We start from the raw sequence: 19,971 nt of genomic DNA, 5'->3' as shown, positions 1-19,971 counted from the left end.
CGTCTCTACTAAAAATAGAAAGAAATTAATTGGACAACTAAAAATATATAGAAAAAACTAGCCGGGCATGGTGGCGCATGCCTGTAGTCCCAGCTACTCGGGAGGCTGAGGCAGGAGGATCGCTTGAGCCCAGGAGTTTGAGGTTGCTGTGAGCTAAGATGACGCCACGGCACTCTAGCCCGGGCAACACAGTGAGACTCTGTCTCAAAAAAAAAAAAAAAAAAAAAAAAAGCTAAGAAAGGACAGTAAAAACTGCTTGGGGGTGGGGAGGACGAATCAACAAGCTCTACAGTAAAACTGCGGAAAATAGAGGTAGAACAAAATTGAGGGCTACAGACCACTCCTGTATCTGACTGCTAATACCCTCGTCACAAATCCTGGCAGGCATGATGGCAAAGCAGCCACGATGGGACAATTGGAAGTGGCAGGTATGGAACGTGGCCTTTCAGGCTTGTCACTCTTCCTTATTGCATTCCAAGCTCATCATACCAGGGAACAAGACACGAGCCAGAAAGGGGCAGTGGATGCAGCACAAAGTGTTGGAGTGTCAGAGCCAGACAGAGATGAGAGGGAGCAGGCAGATTCTGTTTACAAACGAGAGCCAGGGAGCGTGATCTGAGGATTAACATTCTGCGCAGGGTGTTCTGTTACAGACATCATCTTCTTTCATCATCTCAGCAGAAGTCTAGGAGGTTTCCTGACGGTGGAACCAAGGCCCTTTTGCCTCCCAAGCCAGATTCTGCCCAGGGGTCCATGTTTGGCTAAGTGATTTCGGTGTGTTGGAGAGAATGGGGGTCAGGGTACCAACAGGGCCCCTGAAACTTGAAATCTTATAGGACCTTTCCTAAAAGGAAGAGTCTAATAATGAAGACTTATCAGTATGGGCTTTAGAGAAAGACAGACCTAATTCCACTGGTGGCTCTGCCACTTTCTGGTTGTGTAGCCTTTGGGCAAATGTCTTAAGCTTCTTAAGCTTCATATAAAAACATATATAAAGCTAATTGATGGGCACACATGGGCACAAAGAGATGTGAAAGTCACTGGAAATCAAGACAGAGGGGTTGGAGGGAAGAGGTAAAAACCTACCTATTGGGTTCAATGAACACTATTCTACTCAGGTGATGGGCACACTGAAAGCCCAGACTTAAGCATTGTAAAAGGTAGCCATGTAACAAAAATATGTGTACCCCCTTAATATTTCAAAATTTTTAAAAAAAGCATATATATAGTAAGTACCTGATAGATGGCATTTTATATTACATTTTATATTACTAGGTTGACTATCCATTGTTTGAGTGTTGACAGCTGAAAACGTGTGAAGAGGACAAATAACAAAAGATTTGGAGCTGGAAAAAAATCCAGCCATGGGTTTAAAAAGACCAGGACCAGCCTTGGGACGGTAGCCACTACTGACTCTGCTCTCTCTCTTTGCCAAAAAAGTACCACCCTCCGTCCAGCCCCCACCCTAGTCTCTGCAGGTCCTCACTACAGAGAGGATCATACTTTTCTAATTCAAAACTTGCAATATATAGCCTGACAAGTACTCTTAAGTATATGTAGCCATTCTAGTGGATGGTCGAAAGGGGAGCCGGTGCTTAGAGGGCAGCAAGGCAGCAAAAGCGACCTAACGCCCCTCCCTCCACAGCTCCAGCACCTCCACTGCCCAGGTGGCCGGCACCCATTTCCACGTGACTCACCGTCCAGATGAAGGCTGAGCAGTGCAGTCACCAAGCCAAGAACGCGTGGGGGGTGGGTGGGGGACACAAAGTATTAGCAGCCGTTGGCATCCCGGGGGGGAACTAATTATCAGGACAGCTAAAAATACACCTAATAAATTAGCCTTGGAAACACAAGGCAAGGACCATAACCAGACTAGAAGCGCTTCCTAAACTGAAATGCTACTTAATGTGATGCCACCTGGGTGCCTGGTGTGCAGAAATAGAGAAGAGGAAATGGAGCAAGTGCGGGAATACGGGTGGGGGTCGTTCTGACTGCTAACTCTGTCCAAGGCTGGCCTCGTCCCCGCGAAGCCCAGGACCGCAGGACCACGGGGTCGCGTGTCTCCTCGGACCTCCACCTCTCCCAGGCTGGGGTCCGGGGTTGTACTGCTTCTTTCTCTAGAAATCCCCACCGGGGCCCTGTCTAGGACTCCCCCTCCGAGCTCATCACGTGCGCAGCTCAAACTTTTCAAATTCTGCCCGAGGCCTGCGGTCCAGGGCGCCGGGGTGGTTTTTAGGGTTTTCTTTCTTTCTTATTTCCCTTCTTCTTCTCCACAGTTGATGATTTTCTGCAGAAAAACGGCTGCGAAAAAGAACCTATTTCATTTCCAGTTCCCATCACCGCGATTTCCACATGGATGTGACGTTGGGCCCAGCTTCCGAAATGCCCAGGTGACTCACTCGGGGACACCCCGGGGCGGGGCGCAGGAGTTTCTCCAGGCGGCCGGGGCGGGGCGGGACGGGGCGGGGCGGCCGGGCCGGGCGGGGGCCTAGCGCGCCGCTCGCCTCCTGCGCCCCCTGCCGGCCGTCCCCGCGGGACGCGCGCGTCACGTGACTGGAAAGTCCCTGGAAATCCCCGGCGGTCGCGGGCAGTACAACTGAAAGGGAAAAAAGGAAACTGCGCAGTCTGCAGCCTTCGCGGCGGGCAAGTGCAGAGAGCAGCGAGCCCGCGGGGGCGGAGCGGCGAGCGCGGCCGCCAGCAGAGATCACACCCCCGGCAGCGAGCAAGCCCGACTCCGGGCGTCCATGGGGCGCAGCCTCGGCCCGAGCCCCGCCAGCGGCGCGCGCCTGTCCTGACCCGGACGTGGGACTTTGGGAGAGGATCGCGCGGCTCAGACAGGTAACCGCCGCGCCTCTCTGCGCCGTCTGCCTTGGGCTCACCGCGGCCAAGGGCTGCGGGTGGGGTGCGTGTGGGGCAGCGACCCCCGGGCTGGCCCCGTCTACTTGGCCATTGGTTTTGCAGCGGTCCTGGAAGGGAATTTGTTGGCCGTGTGCTCCCATTCTAGATTTTTGAAGTGCTGGGAGTTGAGGTAGCCGCTCCAGATGTTGGGGTGACAGCCCTGGATTTTTCCAGCCAGCTGTTCCTTTGAGATAATGCATAGAACTTAAGCTGCAGCTGACTGCTGGAGAGTCGCCCCTCGGGCCCCTTGGGGAGGTGATCGTTGGTGCTTTGCTCCTTTTCGTGTCTATTTTTGCAGTCGAGCGCTTCATGCCCATGGCCACGTAGACCTTGCAGAAGCACTGTGACTTCTTCCCAGATTGTGCACAACCAGCCCAGCGGGGCTGAGGTGCCACGGGGGCAGCCAGACTAGGCGAGGTTGGGGGGCTTCAGTCAGCCACCTTCCCAGATACAGCTTCCAGGGGTCCGTGCAGGACGGTGGGGTCGGGGCTCGGGGTCCCTCTTTTTCAGTTGCAGAAGTGTAAGAGAAGTATGCATGTCGAAGTGCGTGTAGCCTGCCTTTGGGGGGCTCCACTTCAGTAGCGATCTGCAGGCTGCTGCTCCAGCCCCTACCCCACAGTCAGACAGTCTTTGTCAGCCGGGGTCGTCCCACATCCTGCCACCTGGTCTCTCAGGAAAGCAGTGGTATTAAGTAAGGAAGGAGCTCGGCTCTTTTCGAGCTCCCTTTGTTTTCACTTCTCCCTGCGTCTGATCTGCTTTCCTTGGAAAGCCAGTCTGGTCGAGTGTCTCAGGGCAGCATTTTGGGAGAACCATTGTTGATTAAAGAGTCTCTGGACCACAACCCTAATGTCCCAGATTATTGGCCAGCCAGTTAGTGCTCCAGTCTCATTGATCCTTGTGACAAAAATTGGGAAATTTATTAAGGCAGCGAGGTAACGAATGTAAAAACAAAATATTAAGGCTAATATTGTATATTTTTTTTTGCACATAAGGACATTATAATCCTATGTCAGAAAAATTTATTCTTTAATCTTAAGTGCGGAGAAGTCCAGGAACAGGAAACTTGGGCAGTGGGTTTTGATTTCTTTTAAGGAGGCAATTTTGCAGGCTGTGCAAGGCTAAATATATGAATGAGGTCACACTGGACTATCGAATGTTGACATTTGCATGTCTTGCACATGGTTTACAGCTCTCACTATTTTAGATCTTTGCTGAAAAATCTTTAGGTCCAGAAGAGAAAAATAGAAAAATTAGAAAAGCAACAGGAGGCAACACCTAGTTTGTTTAAAATCTTCCTACTGTCAGTCTGTTTCCATCTGAGAGTGGCAGGCACCGTGGCCACCGCTGTGTTGTGGGAATTGGAAGAGGCAGGCATTGGAAAACCTGGCTCCTGTGCAAAGCTCTGCCCCTGAATGGCTGTGGGACCTGCTCAGGACCTGCACCTTCATTGCCTTAGCTGCAGACTAAGGTGGTTGTGTGACTTCTAGGCATGGAATAAGGTCATTTTTTATTTTTGGCCCCAGCATCAAGCGTGGTGATTGGCCTTCATTAGGTGGTCAGCTAGTGTTTGTTGAATGGATGGATGCATGGATGCATGAATGACGTTGTGAAAGAGACTTTTGCTGTGCCACAAAGGAAAAGTGCATGTGGTATTTTTGTCCCTTCATTATGTCTGTAGTCCTGCTATGACTTTGCCCAATTCCACCTGCAGGGAATGTCTAAGATCATAGGAGAGATCACCATTTGACCCAGAGAATGACTTCTCCCTGGCCTCCCCCAGCAATCAGATTAAGAGTCCCAGTCCAAAACTACCACCATAAAACTCCTCAGAAGTGACCTCAGGGTCGTCTAATCCAAACTTTCTCCTTTGAGTGGGCCACCAGAATTTAGACCACCTTATCAATGGCTTTAAGAGAGCCTAGATCCACCGAGAAGTGGTTTCCCAAAAATCCAGGTTTCTTCCCATCCCTCTTACACTGGTTTAACATCTTTATCAACTGGGTTGCCCTGGCAAATAGTGTGATGCAGGAGTAGGCTAAACAATCACTGCGAAACTTCCTAGAGAATATCTTTGTGTTCTGAAATCGTCTTTGCCTTCTTGGAAATTAGGATGTGTGGTGAGGCACCCTACTAAGGGCTGGGGAACCAGAGCTGCACACTGGAGAGATCCCACGTTATGTTAATTCACGTCATCCCACACTGTTGGCATGGGGCATAGATTCTTTGTCCTCACACTTCTTTCACTTGTCTTGAGTGGTCTCCTGGCTGAAACTTCTTTCCTTGTCTGCTTCAGACTCTCATTTCCTCCACCAGTTGAATATGCTTGAAGATTTCAGAGTGTAGGACCAGGTGGAAATGCATCTGAGTGTTCGTACCTGGAGAGCGATGATAAAATTTGGTTGCGCTGGGTACGGTGGTGCCGCAGTGCCTGTAGTCCCAGCTACTCGAGATGCTGAGGTGGGAGAATCATTTGAGCCCAGGAGTTCAAGACCAGCCTGAGCAGCATAGTGAGACCCCATCTCTAAAAAAACAAACAAAAAATAAAATTTGAAAAACCAAGAAAATGTTTGGTTTGTAGTTGAGTTGAAATAACTGAGCTCCGATGTCTGTTATTAGAAGTGTAGAATTTATTTATTCTATTGTTATTCTGTTTCTTAGCCTATTGTTGTAAAGTCCAATGGATAAGCTCTGAAGGAGTGCTGATGGACGGCTCTTAAAATTGTGAAGCAGCTTGCTGGAAATAGACTTTTGTGTTGGTTATAAAACATTCAGTTTTAACTCTTTATAAATATTATAATACATTTTATAAATAAAATCCTTACAAATACTTCTTTTGGGGGCTATAGAGGAAACACCAACTAGCAGCCTAGATGACAACATAAAATTGCAGGAGTTTTTGTAAATATTTATTGTCGTTCCAGCATAGGGAGGAAGTGATAAATCAAGATTTTACCCAGGAGCTGGGATTGCTTGGTGGTGGTCTTAAGGAAAGAGCTACTATTGTGCCCTTAGTTGGCATTCAGTACTCCCCAAATCCAGCAGCTGCTCCAGAGTGGCATCTGAATGCAGTGAGAGCTTAAGTCGATTTTGAGGCGCAGTACCTGTTGCTGACAGACAGGCTTGACTCCCTGACAGACAGACATTACTGAAAACACGGGTTATCCCCCTCCTCCTCAGTACCCACTCTCCGCCTTCCTTCTCTTGTTTAGACTAATCTTTAAAAGTGATGTAACTTAAAACAGTCCAGTGTGAGTTAATCTTTGAGGCCAGCTAGTATCCTGGGAGTAGAGGTGACTAAGATCTTGTGCCTACAGATTAGGGTAATGACAAGATCAAACACTGAGGTTTCCTGCAGGCAGGTATATAGGAGTGGTATCAAAGACAGGCTAACGGAATGGGTTTCTTCCCCCCTCCTCTTCAGGTGTTGGAGAGCACAATGGCTGAACAACTCCTTCCCCAGGCTTTGTATTTGAGCAATATGCGGAAAGCTGTGAAGATAAGAGAGAGAACTCCAGAGGATATTTTTAAACCTACCAATGGGATCATTCCTCATTTTAAAACTATGCACCGGTACACACTGGAAATGTTCAGAACTTGCCAGTTTTGCCCACAGTTTCGGGAGATCATCCACAAAGCCCTCATCGACAGAAACATCCAGGCTTCCCTGGAAAGCCAAAAGAAGCTCAATTGGTGTCGAGAAGTCAGGAAGCTCGTGGCACTGAAAACAAATGGTAAGACTTGCTCTGTTGTGCTTCTTTTGCCTGGAGGATGGCTTCTGCCACTGGGTCCCATCCATGAAGTTTTCATAGTGCTAGCCCAAACTCAAATCTCTTGAGATTTAGCACAGACACCTAAGTATAGAAACTCTATAAGGGGCATGTGATAAAAGCAAGCTTGTTTTGTGAATATTTTTATTAAAGATATTTTCTAATTGTATGTGTTAGAGCACAGAGCACATTATGGCTTGGGGAATGTATTTCTCAACACCATGCCCCAGTTAAGTGATTTGTTTCTAATTCTTGTGACTGTTTAATCATGTGTAAAATACCCTTCCATGGCCAGTAATGGAAATTGTAAAAGGCTTTAAGTTCAAAAGGAAAAAATGGTGTGAAAACTATTACTGTTGTTTCCCATTGTCATTAGAAAATGCTTGTGATGTTCTTATACTTCTTGAATTGGTGGCATTTTATGGGTTAACCAGTGGATGGCTGTTGAGGACAAGAGGGTCCTTTTGTCTCCTCCTCCCTTGCCTGGGTTCTATGGCCTGTGGTCCTGCAATATGAAATAGAAAGGTATTTGAGATTTTTAGCACAGACTGTAGACCTCTACTTCATTACTTTTAGGGAGTCCTAGTCACTGAATTTTTTCCTGTCTGTGCCTTTCTGCCCAATGGACTCGACTACTAGTAGCTATCTCCTATTCCAAGCTCTACTGTTTTGTTTTGTTTTTTTTCATCGTTTCCCTTGAGCAAGTGTAGGGGTATCAACAGGAACATTCAAGTATACTGCTTCATGCAGGTGCAAAACTCTACTCTGTGGCCATAGGTAATTATTAGGATAAGCAAGTAGACTGTGCAAAAACAATTTTTAAAAAGTTCATGGTTTAGGTCAGAGCAGGAATCTCAGAGCCTTCCGTCAATGACAGTCCTAAGCCATCCTGATCAAAATAATACATCCAAAAGCAGAAAATCCTCATTGACAATGACTATGATAACAACATTAACTTAATTAACTAAATTGGTACATTAACTTTGCCTGTTTTTGACTTGGGTAACTTAGAATGATTGTGGGTTTTTTTGTTTTGATTCTGGGGGCTCTTGTACATCACCTCAACGTCTTGCCTGTATTTGCGAAAGGACTCTTAGAAACATAGGTAGACAGAAGACTAGGCATAGGTACTGTCTACACTGTTCTTGGCATTAAATTCAGTGATGCCAAGAAGTAGGTTATTATGTTAAGTCATCATTAAGGGCTTTTTATATGCCTGACAATTGGTGGTTTTAACCCTTTCCCATTTTATTACAAAGAAGAGACAGAGTCAACTTTGAGAGATTTGGAAACAAAGAGATTCTACTGAACTAGAAGTGTGGAAGAAAGGGAAAAACCTTATCATCATTAACAGAATTAACTGACATTTTGCTTCATTTCCTTAAGAAAGGAAATACTGTATTTCCATAGGAAAAAAAATAGAATATAAATAAGAAACACTTATTTTGCAAACATAAGTCATTTATATCAACAGGGAGTCACACTACCAATTAAACTACAAAAGCAAGTGCATTTTGATAATATTTTCTGAAAAATAAGGGTTTTTAGACTTATATTTTCCCACTTTCAAGAAAAATTCCTTAAAATTCTGAGGAAGGAAGAAAAGATATTTAAAGGAGGAAGGGAAAAACAAATGATTTGTCTCCTTTGATTTTTATTAGCACCTGTTTTTTATCCTCCCGTCCCCTCCACCCCCCACCCATAGGAGGGTTCTTCAAAGGCAGTGGTCTCTTTGGGGAGGGGGTGATTCACAAGTTTGCATTTGAGGATATGAGACTGCGGTGAATGAGGAAGGGAGTAGGTGGCATAAAATTGAAACTTCATGTGAAAAATTCCAGCGTCTATTGGCTGCAGCGATTTCACTTGTATAATGAGTAGCCCTATTCCAGCTCACCCTGGCCACACCCACTTGGAAAGTCCAGGGTGCACTTCGCAGTTTAAATGTCTACACACCAGAACAAAAAGTACAATAGCTGTTGCTCAATTGCTAGTCAAATAACTTAGCACTGGGGAATTCCAGATGTTACTTAGGGAATTTTATACTGGTGCATCTCAATAAAGAACTGAAAGTAAGCACAAGAAGAAGAAAAAAAGCCTTATCTTTGCTCTAGATTTTGCAAAGGGGAAATTTCAACAGAATGCAGTCGTTGCCACACTTCTGCCAAGACACAAGGCTTGAGTGATCTTTTTTTGTTCATTTGTTCAAATACTTAGCTAGTTTTTCCAAGTGTGTAAATTGAAGGAATACTGCCTGTGGATACATATTTGAGGTTGTGTTTTTGTTTTTTGTTTACTTTTTTTATTTTTTACAGTTTGACCATAATTAAAATTTGATAAGATTTCAAATAGCTTTATTGTTCTACTTACAGAATAAGAAACAGTTTAACTTTTCTTTATAAAAACTATTTTGTACTTGTCAAAGGAGATTAATGAATTAACTTTTCTTTGTTTTAAACATTCCCCCAAAATGCTTATTGTTTGGGGGTTGAAATAAAATGTAATCTATTGAATTATGAGTTTTAACCTGGAAAGGTCACAAATTAATAGAATAAAATTAAACCTGTTCTGATTTTTTTTTTCCCCTCAAAATGCCAGCCCTAAACACTGATTTATTTTCAAAGTTAGATATCCAGGTACACTTTAACTTTTAAAAAGGACTTTACAATTGCTAATAAGCAGGTTCGCATAAGGCATTTAGGGGGCCCGGGGCTGGCAGGCCACAGGCCACAGGGAATTTGGTGGTGTCCACCCCATTCTACAAACCAGGAGAGGAAACTCCCAGGTTCCAAAGGCTAACGTGGCATGGTCAAATCATTTGCTGCTGAATTATAGCAAGAGATCCCTGTCTAGTAACCAAGCCGTGCCTGCTTCCTGGTCTGTGCATGCTGCCCTGTGTGTCCTTCCTTAGGGTTAGAGAGCATAGCGCCAGCGCCTTCACTAGCAGACCAGGGGATGTTGGAAAGGGATGGGATTTAGAGACCATAATCTAGTGCCCTCATTTCACAAGGAGGAAAAATGCCTAAGGAATTTCCCTCGAGGCCACTTGAACAATTTAGGAGCAGACCAAGCTAGCACCAAGGTCCCTTGGCTCCTTTGCACTGTTGTTATCATTCATTAAGAAGAAGAATGAAAGGAATTAATTTTTCCTGAAAGCTGTTATCGCCTTGTGATATGTTATCAGTTGGCCCTTGACCGAGAATTTAAACCAAATTAAACCATTCAGTCCCCTGTGATAGCAATAGGGCTAGTTTATTCTGAAAACCTTTGCTGGACCTTAAATGCAGATCACTTGACTTTGCGTCTCTTCCCTTCCCTTCTGTCCTCAGGTGATGGCAACTGCCTCATGCACGCCACGTCTCAGTACATGTGGGGCGTTCAGGACACAGACTTGGTTCTGAGGAAGGCACTCTTTAGCACGCTAAAGGAGACAGACACACGCAACTTTAAATTCCGCTGGCAACTGGAGTCTCTCAAATCTCAGGAATTTGTGGAAACGGGGCTTTGCTATGACACTCGGGTATGTCTTGTTCCCTCATAAGCATCTACTGACAGACTTCCATGGTGGACAAAGGGTCCCCCAGGCCAGGTCCTGCCTTCAGGGATCATATGGTTGACTACGTCACGTGAATTTTGCTAAGACATACTCAATGGAAAACACCAGAAACCTCCTGTGGGATTAACCTGAGGCTTTTGCCACTGCTTTTGGGTTGCAGATTCCCAGCTTGTGGGTCTCTTCACTGTAACTGAAACTCTTCTCATTGTGGCCTTTTCCTTTGGTATTTTTGCTGTTTTTTGAGTTCAGTTGCCCCTAGCGTGATTGCTGAGCCAGTCAATCAGACTGAGACACGTGCCTCACCTTCCTTGGTCACAAGCTTGGAATTTTTGTGTATGTTTGGATGAGGGGCTTCAGTGTTATGCCTCATCAGGGATTTTTTTGAAAGCAGGTGCTGTCCCCATCCTCCCCCACTTTTGAGTTTGCCTTGTAGTGGAAAAAAGTAAAGGAAGAGAACCAAAATGGGGAAAAAGGGTGATCATTTGAATGATGGTTTCAAGAAAGGGGAAAAGTAAGCTGAGTTATATAAACGAGTAATTGTTGAGTGATGTCAGAATGGCTTTTTAATGCAGAGTATGTTCAATCTTTTCTCGCTTCACCTTTCTTCCCTTAGAACTGGAATGATGAATGGGACACCCTAATCAAAATGGCTTCCGCAGACACGCCAGGGGCCCAAGGTGGACTTCAGTATAATTCGCTGGAAGAAATACACATATTTGTCCTTTGTAACATTCTCAGAAGGCCAATCATTGTCATTTCAGGTGAGATGCTTGCAGATCACTTATTTGTATTAAAGCGCTTTTCCGCTCTCAGGGAAGACCCGCACTACCGAAGTTACAGGTAACAGTAGCCAAATGGAATTTGATTAAAGTCACTCAAGGCCTTATTTTTCTTTCTCTTTCATTGAACAGACAAAATGCTAAGAAGTTTGGAATCGGGTTCAAATTTCGCCCCTTTGAGAGTGGGTGGAATTTACCTGCCTCTCCACTGGCCTTCCCAGGAATGCTACAGATACCCCATCGTTCTCGGCTATGACAGCCAACACTTTGTACCCCTAGTGACCCTGAAGGACAGTGGGCCTGGTAAGAAAACTGCATCAGTTTACACTCACAAATTGTATTAGATACTAGAATGTCAGAGTTTGCTCTTTTGCTCCTTACTGAAATAATCTTATTTAAGAATACTATTTTTACTTAAATATATCATTCTGTCATTTGTTTGGTTAGTAACAGGAGTGCAGTAGCAGTCATCAAAATACCCCCATATCTTTTTGTATATGACTTGGAAAGTACTTTCAACATGTTAATTGCAAGTAGATGATATGTTTATATATATCACTGCTACTGTTAACATTAATACATGATAAATTAAGGCACACAGAGCCCTGAACACAGTGCCTGGTATGGAACAGGTAAATGTTTGTCAAGTTTAGCTATTATTTTAATAGCTTCATGTAGAGTCGGCACTACATTAAGTGCTTTAGGTATATTATTTTATTGCATTTAATCCTCATAGCATTCCTGTGAGACATAGGCATTGGTAGCCTTATTTTACAGATGAGGCAGTTGAAGCTAGAAGAAGTTAAATAACCTGCCCAATGTCACATAGATGCATTTTATATTAGAGTGTAGCACATTTTGTTTGCCCATTTGAGCTTAACTGTGGCTAGATAATACTTTTCTGCATTTTCAAAAGTTAATTATTTTATGTACGACCTTACGTAAGACCTCAATTAGTAGAATACCGTTTTACTTATGTGGTTTTTTTTTTTCCCTCAGAAATCCGAGCTGTTCCACTTGTTAACAGAGACCGAGGAAGGTTTGAAGACTTGAAAGTTCACTTTTTGACAGAGCCTGAAAATGAGATGAAGGAAAAGCTCTTAAAAGAGTACTTGACGCTGATAGAAATCCCAGTCCAAGGTTGGGACCATGGCACGACCCATCTCATCAAGGCTGCAAAGTAAGCAGTTTGTGTTTAGCTCTTTTCTTTGTCATCTGTAGCTATTTTACTTCAGTCACATTAGCGGCTGACACTCATAGCTCAACAAGAAAGTTATCCGCAGCCAGTGTGTGCCAACGTGAGACAAATTCAGAGCGTCGTGCATGGTTGGAGAGGAACACTTAAGGGAGCACTAACTTTGATTTCCAATGCAAACAAGGAATTTATCCAGAACAATTTTCCTGAGTATCTAGATGCTAGAATTAGAGTCAGAATTATGGGCTTTAAAAGGACATCAAGGATAGTTTTTTTTTTTAATTGCTGTAATACATATTAAAAAGACTAACAAGTGAAAACTCTTGAAAACAAAAGCCTTTTTTCTTGGTTTCTTGGTAAAGCTAGACACATCAGCCACACCCTGGATCACAGAATGTATTTATATGACAGCCCATGATTTTGCCACATGAAAATGTGAGGAGAGCCCCAGAGTATGTGCTGTGTAGATATCCAATCTTTAAACACCAGCTTTATGTTAACGATGTGGCTGTTTCTGAGCACTTGAAATGCATAAGAGATGACAGTGAGGACCTAAGAGAATCGGTTTCTCAAAGTGGAGATGAGCAAATTAGAGTCAAAAGTAAATAGACAGCGCCTTTGGGTGTGCCTGCCTCTTAGCTACCCTGGCAGTTAATGCTAGTAGAGACAAGACACAAGTTTAAATTAATAACAGCGAAATATAGAACACGAAGTTCCAAAGTAGTTTGTATTATAGACTAGTCCCAAATGAATAGCCTGAGTAATGTTTTACTATTAATAGAAATTTGATCTCTGAGAAGTTAGAAAGTCAAAGTGACTTTTTAAAGGACCAATAGAGTAATAAGAAGCAGAGGCAGCCCCAGAGCAGCCCTTTCTTTAGAATGATACATAATTTGGGGTGGACCAAGATTGATTAAATCAGGCTATGATTTTAAAAATAACAGAATCTTCTTAGCACACTGACATCACATTTGACTCTAGATCATGTTAGGAAATGTATTGTACCACATTATGTTAGAAGTACAAGCTATTTATCAAACACCTGCATTTTCAATGGATGCGTATAGAGTTTTAAAAGTTTGTTCTATGAGCTAATGATGTAAAAATGTGTGTAGTCTCATATTTTTCCTTTTGGTCTTTAGGTTGGATGAAGCTAACTTACCAAAAGAAATCAATCTGGTAGACGATTACTTTGAACTTGTTCAGCATGAGTACAAGAAGTGGCAGGAAAACAACGAGCAGGGTAGGAGAGAGATGCATGCTCAGAATCCCTTGGAACCTTCCGTGCCCCAGCTATCTCTCATGGACGTAAAATGTGAAACTCGCAACTGTCCCTTCTTCATGTCCGTGAACACCCAGCCTTTGTGCCATGAATGCTCAGAGAGGCGGCAAAAGAATCAAAACAAACTCCCAAAGCTGAACTCCAAGCCAAGCGCCAAGGGGCTCCCTGGTGTGGCACTTGGGGCCTCTCGGGGAGAGGCCTGTGAGCCCTTGGCCTGGAACCCCGAGGAGCCGGCTGGGGGCCCTCACTCGGCCCCACCGACAGCACCCAGCCTGTTCCTGTTCAGCGAAACCACCGCTATGAAGTGCAGGAGCCCTGGCTGCCCATTCACGCTGAACGTGCAGCACAACGGACTTTGTGAGCGCTGCCACAATGCCCGGCAGCGTCACTCCAGCCACACCGCAGACCGCGCGAGGCATTTAGATCCTGGGAAGTGCCGCGCCTGCCTCCAGGATGTCACCAGGACGTTTAATGGGATCTGCAGCACTTGCTTCAAAAGGACTACGGCAGAGCCCTCCTCCAGCCTCAGCTCTGGTGGCCCTCCCTCCTGTCATCAGCGGTCCAAGTCGGATCCCTCCCAGCTCAGGCGCAGTCCCTCCCCACATTCTTGCCACAGACCTGGAAATGACACCCCCACCGCATCTGGCTGCCTCTCTCCAGCCGCACGGACCCCAGGGGACAGGACGGGGCCGAGCAAGTGCAGAAAAGCTGGCTGCATGTATTTTGGGACTCCAGAAAACAAGGGATTTTGCACGCTGTGTTTCATCGAGTACAGAGAAAACAAACGTGAGTGAAATGATCCTAATGCAGCAGCTACTGTCTAGAGCAGGTTTCGTTCCTGAACTTTAAGGAGAGGCACCCATCTGGGCATTCAGGTAGAATGGTCAGAACCCACCATGCCTTTCTACCAGCTTGTACCCAGGGACGGTCACGGTGGCTCTGCCAACCGCACGTGGAGGTAAAAGGCACTATATGATTCCAGCAGCTCCTAGATACAACATTCCAAAAACCAAAAGTGCCCTGTAGATAGTGGTCGGGTAATTTGCTTTCATAAGGCTACTCCGTGTCTGGCATGTATAAGATAGAGTTTAAACCAGATTTCTTGTGCAATTTTGGTATAATAGAGAAATCCAAAATCTGAAGAGGAGTAGCTGGAGAGAGAGAAGTCTCCACTGACACCGTAAGAAAACATTTGTGGTGTTGTAAATCTCTAATTTAAAAGGAGGATGAGCAGTTACTGTCTGTTCTTTGTTCTGCTACTGTGACTGATCGGTGCTCCATGTTCAAAGTGAGAGATTTGTAAAGCCAAAGATGTTTCAATAATAGTATTTTAATTAATTTTTTTGCTGAATTTATAAAAGGTCTCATATGTCTACTTAAGGCTGGCCTACTCTGTATTTGGAACCCATTGATTTCTCCAATGTCACTGTCTCTGTGTCTGCAGGGTGACCCATGTGTGGTACTCATTAGCATCAACTCTCTTGTAGATTTTGTCACTGCCTCAGGAAAAGCCAGTCCCACAGCCTCCAGGTTCCAGAACACAGTTCCATGCCTGGGCAGGGAATGTGGCACCCTTGGAAGCACCATGTTTGAAGGCTACTGTCAGAAGTGTTTCATCGAAGCTCAGAACCAGAGATTTCATGAAGCCAAAAGGACTGAAGAGCAACTGGTGAGACATTTTGAGGAGTCTCCCCCTCCTATGTGCTGGGTCCTCCTTGCTGGAGCAGTTTCTTCTGACTGTGACAAGCAGGTTTTCCTCCCTGCTGGGTTCTGTCTCCACATGGTAATGGCTTATTTAAGAAAGTCTGCTGGGAGAACCTGGGGGAAAAGTCCACGGCACTGTGGCTCCCTGGGTTGCAAGTACTGTCAATTTTCCTGGCCTAAGTGTACTTTAGAATTCATTTTAAAAAGCAAATAAAATCAGCCATAGCATAAAACTTCTTCATCCTCCAGAAAGCCAAATGGTGATCAGAGACATCCTTGACATGCAGTAGAAGCACAGACATCTAGAAAGCAAACTTTCTTAAATAATTTCTTATCATGAGGAGCGAGCAGGCAGACCTTCCCAGGTACCTCCACTTTATGGCATATAAGAAAAGCAGACTTTAACTGGGCCAAGAGCTGGGCCAAGTTTGCAAGCCTCCACGTTAGGATTGGTGGTTCCTCTCGGCCTCCCTGGGGCCGGGTTGGCTTTTGGTGGGATTGGGAGGAAACCTTGGCGAGCTGCAGCTCACAGACTGCATGTGCACTCTTGTTAACTCGCTCGGGCAGATAAAGCTCTTTGTAGAATCCACACTGTCACATGGGGTCTCACTGTCCTCTCGCCGAGAAATGTGAGCAACAGTTCTGTCTGTTCTTTCCACTCAGAGATCAAGCCAGCGCAGAGACATGCCTCGAGCCACGCAGAGCACCTCAAGGCCCAAGTGTGCCCGGGCCTCCTGCAAGAACATCCTGGCCTGCCGCAGCGAGGAACTCTGCATGGAGTGCCAGCACCTCACCCAGCGAGTGGGGCCCGGGAACCACCTGGCTGAGCCCGCTCCCGAAGAGCTCCCCAAACAGCGCTGCCGGGCCCCCGCCTGTGATCACTTTGGCAACGCCAAGTGCAACGGCTACTGCAACGAGTGCTTTCAGTTCAAGCAGATGTATGGCTAACCGGAAACAGGCAGGCCAGTCCCTACGAGAAGAGGGGCCTCAAGTCTCCAGCCAACGTGGTGCTATACTCCGAACCCTCAGCTGCCGCTGGAGGGTCAGTCCCTGCAACAGTGGGCTCAAGGGTGTCATTGAGCAGGGGAGGAAAGATGAGCATCGTGCCCGCGACGCTTGGGTTTGGTAACTGGGCAATGTTCCCGGGTGGCCTTAGAAACTGTGACTGGCAGTGGTTTATGTCAGATTCAGCCCAGGGCTCCTCCTCTCCTACCATGCAGGAGGCTGGGAATGTCTTTGGACTTGGCACGTGTGCTAGGACTGACTCTGGCGCCTGCACCACTCAGACTGCTTTCTCATCTCAGGAGAGAACGGAAAAGACACGCAGTCGGGCGGTTTGGGAACCCCAGAGCCATTCCACCTGCCCTCCCTCAGAGATGTGAAGCTGAGTCCTCACGGCACCAAGGCCCTCTGCAAGAAGCTCGAGGAAGCTCAGGGAAAATGGACATATTCGGAGACATTCGGACATATTAATGGTTTTCCCCTACCTGCTTAGTTCCTTTCCCGGGAACCCAGCAGAAAAGCAGAACCATCCACAGACTGTGATTCTGAGTCTGCTGCGACATGCTCATGGTGAAAAGAAAACAAGCTGCTCTTTACAATATGCACCTTTTAAAAATGAGAGTTGTTTTAGTGGGAAGATGTATAACTCTGGGTGATCACTGTCTTCACTCCTTAAGAGGTTAGCCTGAACTGAGGTGTATGTAAAAACGTATACATATAGACTATACCCTTATATTATGTGTGAGGGATTTTTTAAATTATACTGAAATGCTACCCTAGAGGTATAAGTAGGAAGACTGAATAATAATAACCTATTTTCTGGTTGTTGCTGGGGCACCGTCTATGTACACAGCTTGTGTGAACTCAACCAGCTGCCTTTGTAAAGGGTCTGTGTGATTCACTTTATTTATTTTATTACAAATGTTAAGGTTATTTAAATGAAGATATTTCTTCTACTCTGAGGAAAATGCTGCAGTGTCTTCTTAAGGTAACATACTTGGTTTGGGTCAGGTCGTGGAACCAGACAAGTCCCTGACCACAGTGGGGAAGTCGGCATCTTTGATACACTTTGCTGCCCTCCCTGGCTAAGTAGGAATTGTGTCAAGAGTAAATTCATTAAAGTCTCATGCTTCTTCTTACGAAACTCCAGCCACATGAAAAGAAACTGTTCTTTATAATCTGTAGATGCCTCTGAGTATCCTACCTCCTTGGAGAGAAGATAGGGAAGGAGCGGAGATGAGACTGGGGATGGTCATAGGGAAAGATGTGGCCTTTCATGATGGTTTTATTTGCTGTGTTAATCCAGTGTCCTGGGGGGTTGGGCAAGTGACCTTCTGTCCTGGGGCACCCCAGCATTGGGACAGCCAAACCCAGGAACCATGAGTATGTGGAAATTTCTTTCTGTTGTTGGCCTGCAGTTTCTCTCTGTGCATTGCGTTGCTGTCATACTTGCTCTAGAATAAAAGGGAAAATGCATTTTCCCAGGAAGAAAGGGTCTGAACTTAGGACCTGAAACTATCTGTGATCTGTAATTCTGCATAGACTTTACTCTTGTTACCTGATGTTTTCTACTTAGAACTCTCTAAATTGTTTTCCCTGACACATAAACCATATAATTTCTTTCCAAAGGTGTCAAATAAACTTCAGTGTTTTCATCCGGTCCTCTTAAAGTTGGTATCTTAATATTTTGTATCTATCAATATTTTCATTCTTAATGTGAAATAAACGGAATTATTTATACTTATTATACAAAGTATTTGAAATTTGCACATTTAGTTGTCCCTGATAGAAAGCTATCTATTCTTCGTTGGATTTCTTCAAGTTTTTCTAAATAAATGTAACTTTTCACAAAAGTCAAAATTTAAAAATAAATTATTTAAGAACAAATTTTGATGTTTTCTATCGATGAATGCTGAAAGCAAACAATGGCTGAAATATTAAGACTGTGCTTCCCAGGCAACTTTATTTTTTTATGTACACCCAGGCGATGGGTATGTGTGTCACCCATGGGTAGTAAGGTAGCTCTTTGACAATAACAACTACTTGAGAGCAGGGCCATATACTCAGCACAGGCCTCTGGTTCAACAATGGGGACACTGAGGCCCAAATGGGAATAGGAAAGACATGCTAGGACCTTGTGCTGCACCAAAGGTTCCTGCCCTAAGCATTTAATAAAGTGAAGAAAGAGAAAACAAGAGGGAGGAGGAAAGACAGGAAAGAGAAAAATGAGCAGGGAGGAAGGAAGACTGGTGTAAGATGGCCCAGGTCAGACGTGTCGGAAGACGCGGCATGGCCGTGAAATTATAACAGCTCCCACCCTCAAGCCTTTGTCCCCAGCTTCCGTCCAGTACAAATGTACCCACAGAGGATTGATTCTGGGGCTGCACAGCTCCCAGAATTGAGTTTTTTAAGCTCCCCACGTGATTCTCATGATCAGCCAGATTTTAGAACCACACTTTAAAAAAATTATTTATAATATTTTTAACTTATAGAAAACTTTCATACATGAAAAGTAGGAAATAGTGTAATGAACCCCCATATAAAATATATCCCACCTTCCAATTTCAACAATTATTAACATTTTGCCAAATGTACTCCCCCTTCTTTAGTTTCATCTCTTACCTCCTTTTTTTGCTGGACTATTTGAATGCAAATCCCAGACACTGTGTATTGTGTCCTCACACTCGCAAATAACTTCAGTGTGCATCTCTGATAAGAACGTGTTCTTTTTCCATAACCACCATTATGACACCCAGCTAAATTATTTTATTCTTTAATATGATCCAAATCCCAAGTATGCATTCTAATTTCTCAGATTGTTCCCTATACAAGACAAAATCCTATTGCTTTTAATCATTAAAGCTCTTTTATTCTGCAATACTCTCTTAATTTTTCATGCTATTAATTGGTAGAGCAATTGGGTCATTTGTTCTGTAGACTCTCCTGCATTCTGGATTTGGCCGCTTGCTCTCTTGTGGTGTCATTTATTTAACTTGTTCTTCTATACCTCCTATTAGATTTTCATTCAATGAGGCAAGAATCATTTGCAGATGGTGCTGTGTATTTCTTATTGCATCCCATCTTGCATGAGCCATGTGATGCTGGTCCAGAGGAATTACAAAGTCTCAGAATGGATCTCCTCCTTTCTTCTCCATTTTCTCTCCTGTCTCTCACCCGGCATTAAGAAATTACAATTCTTGAATCAGCATGATGAACATAAGCATTTGACCATAAGTCATGAGGATTTCTAAAATAGGAAATGACTTATAATTAGCAAACTATCTCTGACTCAGAAGATTGGCACATAGGGAAATAGAGCAGGTTTAGAGGACATCAAGGGAGTTAGTTAGAGCAAGGCTCCCATCTGGGGCTGCGGACAGACCTCTGGGGGAATGGGGGTCTCATAAAGTATATGCACAATTTTATGTCACAGTGTGTACATTCATTTTTTCTGAGCTGGAACCCATAGCTTTCTTCAGAGTCTCAAAGAAATCGATAACTTTCCAAAAAGACAAAGAGTCTAGGGATTAGAGGGCTGACAAATAAAGCTTGGAAGGAACTGGCTTTGCTTCAGCTTGCCCATTCACTCCCAATGCTGCAGAACGCCACCCTTATACCACACAGGGGGAAAGCTCATACCATCCAAAATTGAACTCATATTTCATTCCCACCCTCTTCTTTCCATGCTCAAAGAAGGAAAGGCATTGTCATCTTCCTAGCCCCCTCTGGATTTTTCCCCCCACCTCCCACATCTAAACTTTTAAGTGTATCTCCAGAATGTCTCTCAAATC

At 44.7% G+C, this 19,971-nt stretch overlaps 1 protein-coding gene across 1 annotated transcript; it reads left to right on the top strand.

Annotated features, from left to right (window-relative positions):
- Positions 1-2,597: 2,597 nt before the first annotated feature.
- On the top strand, positions 2,598-18,063 carry TNFAIP3 (tumor necrosis factor, alpha-induced protein 3). Its single transcript, XM_012650495.1, has 9 exons — positions 2,598-2,838; positions 6,320-6,629; positions 9,992-10,182; positions 10,832-10,979; positions 11,130-11,300; positions 11,997-12,177; positions 13,335-14,260; positions 14,962-15,143; positions 15,842-18,063. Exons 2-9 carry the CDS (start codon positions 6,335-6,337, stop codon positions 16,124-16,126), a joined length of 2,379 nt encoding a protein of 792 aa, XP_012505949.1. The 5' UTR covers positions 2,598-2,838; positions 6,320-6,334; the 3' UTR covers positions 16,127-18,063.
- Positions 18,064-19,971: the final 1,908 nt, after the last annotated feature.

The sequence above is a fragment of the Propithecus coquereli genome, unplaced genomic scaffold, assembly GCF_000956105.1.
Source record: "Propithecus coquereli isolate 6110/MARCELLA unplaced genomic scaffold, Pcoq_1.0 Scaffold329, whole genome shotgun sequence".
Classification (NCBI taxonomy): domain Eukaryota; kingdom Metazoa; phylum Chordata; class Mammalia; order Primates; family Indriidae; genus Propithecus; species Propithecus coquereli.
The sequence above is the reverse complement of the archived record's forward strand: the minus strand, read 5'-3'. Positions and strand labels throughout refer to the sequence as shown.